This window comes from Galeopterus variegatus, unplaced genomic scaffold (assembly GCF_000696425.1).
Source record: "Galeopterus variegatus unplaced genomic scaffold, G_variegatus-3.0.2 Scaffold235, whole genome shotgun sequence".
Lineage (NCBI taxonomy): Eukaryota > Metazoa > Chordata > Mammalia > Dermoptera > Cynocephalidae > Galeopterus > Galeopterus variegatus.
In genome coordinates this window covers 328,498-333,481 of record NW_007726346.1, presented here as the reverse complement: position 1 = coordinate 333,481, position 4,984 = coordinate 328,498, and the positions used below count along the sequence as shown (strand labels likewise).

General features: G+C 44.8%; 1 protein-coding gene across 1 annotated transcript in view; it reads left to right on the top strand.

The window, feature by feature from the left end:
- The first annotated feature begins 2,207 nt into the window (after nucleotides 1–2,207).
- Nucleotides 2,208–4,984, top strand: part of HPGD (hydroxyprostaglandin dehydrogenase 15-(NAD)) — a 34,891-nt gene continuing 32,114 nt past the window's right edge. The window contains exons 1-2 of the mRNA XM_008566333.1: nucleotides 2,208–2,369; nucleotides 2,661–2,784. Of these exons, the coding sequence (XP_008564555.1) occupies nucleotides 2,277–2,369; nucleotides 2,661–2,784 (217 nt within the window). The 5' untranslated portion in view covers nucleotides 2,208–2,276. The remainder of the gene's footprint in view (nucleotides 2,370–2,660; nucleotides 2,785–4,984) is intronic.

Below are 4,984 nucleotides of genomic sequence, written 5' to 3'. Positions count from 1 at the left end.
TTTGGATGTAAATAATTCAGGAGGTTAACTGCTGTTGCTATCACAGGAGAAAAGATAAGGGTCTGAACAAAGGCAGTGGCAGTGAAAATCAACAGGAAGAACGGGATGAAGAAGTACTACCTGTCCCCTTGATCCTAGTCCTTCCTGCACACTGAAAAAATCTCTTCCTCACATTTTTCTCTATCTCCTGTGTGTTATTTACTAACATTCCAGAAGTAATAAATTTGAACTAATATTTATTGTGCTATTACTCCACGCTCTATATATAATTGTGCTCTATATGCTTTACCTAATTTAATTTTCACCGCATTTTTACAAGAAATAAGGAATCAGAGGCACAGAGAGTTGAAGCAACTTGCCCAAGGCCACACAGCTGGTCAGTAGCAGAAACAAGATCTAAACTCGTTTCATCTGAATACAATGCTGATGCTCTTATGCCTCATTTAGCCACCTCCAAACTGCGTCCTGTTCCAGTTCTCACTCTCCTTGACTCTTTGCTTTTTAATCTAAATCATCCCCCTATACTTTCTTAAAATAAAAAAAATAAAATTAAACTTATCTGCCATCCTCTAATCTTTCCAACTACTATGCTGTCTATTCCTTCCCATGTAATGTTGGTCTAGAATTCATGGCAATATCTGTCTTCTCACCAGCCATTTTCTCCTTCAATTTCAGCCATTTGGGTTCTATGCCTTCTAAGGCCTTCTGTGCCTTCCATGTCCTGACAAATTAAAAACATTTCTCCATCCTTTCTTCCCTTGTGCTCATCAGAGTACTCTGCATTATTAACCACTCCTCTCTTCTGGAAACTACCCCATAAGTGCTGCAACACTCTGTTCTCCAATGTTCCCGTGTCACTCAAGCGGCTCCTTTTCTGTCTCTTTTGCCAGTTCCTTCCTGTTGAAGGAACTGTTTCTTTTCTTCTTTTATGTTCCGTGCATACCATTAGAGGTCCCGGGGTTTTGTTTCCTTTTTTTGTTGTTGTTCTCCATTGTTCTCTTACAATACGATCCCCTCAACTTACTCTTCACATTACAATTTAAATTATTTAATTTTATTTTAATCATGGAATATAAATATCTATCTTCCTGTCTTAATTTCTCAACATTTTTTCAAGACCCAATTTCAAATCAACTTTGAAGACTTTTGTCTCAGTGGCCAACATATATCTTACACAGCCTCTCCAAACACCCCTCCCCCGCTGCACCAGTCACCGTCTCCTGCAAGCAAGCAAAGAATATACAAAAGATTCTTTCTGCTGTTAAGTCTAAGTCTTTTGCCCAACCCCCATCTCCCTCCAAGTGCTTAGATTTCTTTGCAAAAGAAAAAAAAATGCCAACTAATTAAGCTTACAGAATTAAAATAGAAGCCTTTCACTGATAGCATGAGAAAAAGGGACTAGGTGAGTGCAGCCCTCACTGACTGCATCTCAGCACACAGCGAGCCCTCGAGTTCCTGGAGGGCAGGGAACCTCGTCCCACGCTTCACTCTGAGCCTGCAAAGCCTCTATGATTCAAGGAGGAAGCATTCCATTGAACCAGCAATTCGTCAGGCAATCGGCGACTCTGGAAGTCCTGGGCAAGTAGATGATGACAGCTCTTGAGGGGCACTCGCAAGATGACACGCAATTGACACTGATCTGAAACACGAGTGTCAACAAGATTCTTAAAGTCCCAGCCTGCACATGATGCGATTCAGGGTGTTGAGGTCAGAGCACAGTTCACTTCTCATCTCCAATATCTGTACAACTTCGTCTAAAACGCAACTAAGTAAAAAACAGTGATGTGAGTTACCTCCGCTCCCCCCACCCCCACCCCCATGGTCATGAGAAGGGAACTCACACGAAATCTCTGAGAGAAGAGAGCTAAATCCCTAATCCTTTGCTTTTGTGCGTGCTTGTTTTTGTTGGGTGGGGGAGGAGGAACCCGAGCTCCCCGGCGTCTGCTCTGCGCGCTGCTGTCGCGCTGGTCTTTAGGGTCCCGAAGGCAGCTCTTTGGGAAACTCTTTCTGCTTCTCCCCTGTCGGCTCCGCGCCAGTCACGCCACAGAGGCTGAGGGGAGGCTCTGACGCGGCTTTGGCTGCGAGTCCGGAAGGCAAAGATCGCGAAGCTTGGCGACCCGAAGCGCTCGGGGCAGGTGACCCAGTCCCGGGTTCCCCGGCGCTGGCTTCAGTCTCCTCCCCGCCCACGGGCAGAGAGCGCCCCGCCGGGGCCATAAAAGCTGCGGCCGCGCGGGAACGCCAGCTCGCCCACCGCCCGCCGGAGCAGCGGCCGCGCCATGCACGTGAACGGCAAAGTGGCGCTGGTGACCGGCGCGGCGCAGGGCATAGGCAGAGCCTTTGCAGAGGCGCTGCTGCACAAGGGCGCCAAGGTAAGCGCGGCTCTCGGTCATCGAAACTGACCTGCCCACCCACCCTGAGACTCGCCCCCTGAGACCGCCCGAGGGGCTCCCGGGGGGGACAGGGAGCAGTGCCCGGAGGGTCCACCTTGCCACTTCCAAAAGCTGCTGAGACTGAGGCTCTTGAGCAGACCTCTAAAGCGGCTGGGAGAGAACCCCAACTTGAACTGCAGCATGTCAGGTCCGAGAGGGGAGCGTCCTGTTTATTTATTGTCCGTGTGTGTCCCGAATTGCGCACGACCTCGACCCTTCCCTTCTCTATAGGTAGCGCTTGTGGATTGGAATCTGGAAGCAGGTGTAAAGTGTAAAGCCGCCCTGGATGAGCAGTTTGAACCTCACAAGACTCTCTTCATCCAGTGTGATGTGGCTGACCAGACACAACTAAGAGGTAAGAGGGGAATCCCTCCATCAGCTGGGAACACGCCCCACAGGAATAGCAACCCCAAGGCAGCCCGGGCCGCAGAGCCAGCCTGGTGCAGCCAGCGGGGCTGCCTCCTAGAGAGCAGCTACATTTAAGCTCCAAAAGATAGCTCGGACTGTTATGTTTCCTACTGACAACCCAGGGTCCGCAAGAACTGACGAAAGACGAGACTGCTTGAGAAAGCTTTTCATTTTAGTCATCTGGCAGCACATAATGTAATCAAAATTGCTTTGTATATTCAAAGACAGTGCTTCTACAGTAATTGTTAAATGATTGAAATTGCGGACGGAACCTGGAAAGTTAAAGTAGGCTAAGAGACTGTGGCAAACAACTTCTCCCAGCAAGCTGTGGTCCAGTGATAATCAAATGTGACAGTGATGTTCTTTTAAACATACTAGAATACAGTTCAAAGATCATCGTCACAGATGGGCTAGATGCTTTTAACCAGATATTTTCTCTAGTTTTTCCTCTATGAGATGGTACTATGAAATAATAACCACTATAGAGTGTTAGAATTGCAGAAGAAAGCTATTGGCCTATCCTCCAGTGCTTTCCTGTTTCTGTCTACTCACAATAGACCAATCTACTTGTGAAATATCAGGGACAATATTGGCATAGACAATAAACGTCTTTGGTTATATAGGAGCCCAATAGATTTGCATTAAAAAAAATCACTTTTTCTGGGGAAAGAAATAGAAAAATAAACTATTTTTATTTCACAAAGTTTTATTCAAAGAGACTGAATAAATTGTTAAGACACATTTTTAATCAAGGGGCCAGTAAACTTTCATAAAATTCACTCCAGTACTCCTGTTCTTAAAGGGATACTAAGGTGTCAGTTTCTTTTAAAATTTTGCAATATTCTGTGAGAGAGTGAAGATGGACTGGTGTGTTAGAATGGAATGTACCTACAGTTAAGGAAAATTGTTTTAAAGGAAATTATGTAATTAAAATCTGAAAATGCTAACAAAGACCTATAACATAGATTATAAGCATGAGTATGACAGATCCGTAAATAACTGCTAATGGAGCGTATTTTGCTAGAGGATAAGTTTTTTGATTGCACATGATGTTTTGGATCAAGGATAGAGTCATGTCAAATCCCAGCATCCATGCTGATGGAATAGGGAATGATACTGGTAATCTGAAAGCCATTTCTGTCTCAATTTATGTAGTTTCACATATGACATTTAACAATTGTTTTGCTTTCCAGTATTTAAAATTAGTATCTTATCTGTAATCACATTTCTTAAGGATGATTGTGGAGGAGGAAACTCAGACAGGTAATGAGTGACCAGGCAAAGGTGTGTTGGTCATGAGAAAGCCAATGTCTGGACAACAGCATTTATTTGCATTTAAAGAAAACATGGCACTGATTCTTACCATTTCAGGATTTAATGTTGCTTCCAAATTTTTAAACTGTTTGGACACATTGAAATAAAAAAAAAAAAACAGGTGAAAAGTTTCTTGAAGATGATCTAGACGTAACTCATTTTACAAATGAACAAATTGCTGCACAGAGAGTTAGGTAAATTTTAAAGAGGACCACAGCATATAAGTGTCAGCAAGAGCTAGACTGTAAATCAGCTGAGCTCAGAACTCAGTGGGATGTCAGAAAGAAGATGGGGTATTATGCATTGGTAAGGGTAGAGTATAAGGAAAACAGTGGAGACAAGAATGAGGAAAGAAAATAAAGAAGCAATAAGACATACATATTTAACAACCTAATTTCCCATAAAGTGGGGCTGTTTCTGTGGAGTGATGAAAAGTAGAACATACTTAGGATGGAAAGAAAAAAGAAAAATTTACTTCCCTGCTTTTCCGGAACCAAGTTGAGATCTTAAGAAACAGTTTTAAAATGCTGTGAAAAAGTAAAGTTTTTATTTTGTTGTTTTCCACTCCAGTACAGTGAGTACAAAGGGTGTGTATTAGAAAGTCTCGACAGGCCGGCCCGGTGGCGCACTGGATGGTGCGCCGCTTGGGAAGCGCGGCAGCGCTCCGGTCCGAGGGTTCGGATCCCACATACCGACCGGCTCCCGCTCACTGGCTGAGCGAGGCGCGGGAGCAACACCGAGGCTTGCGATCCCGTTGCCGATCCCCGGTCCGGTACGGGGGCAACACTGGGGGTTGCGATCCGCTGCCGGACCCGGAAAAAAGACAAAAGACA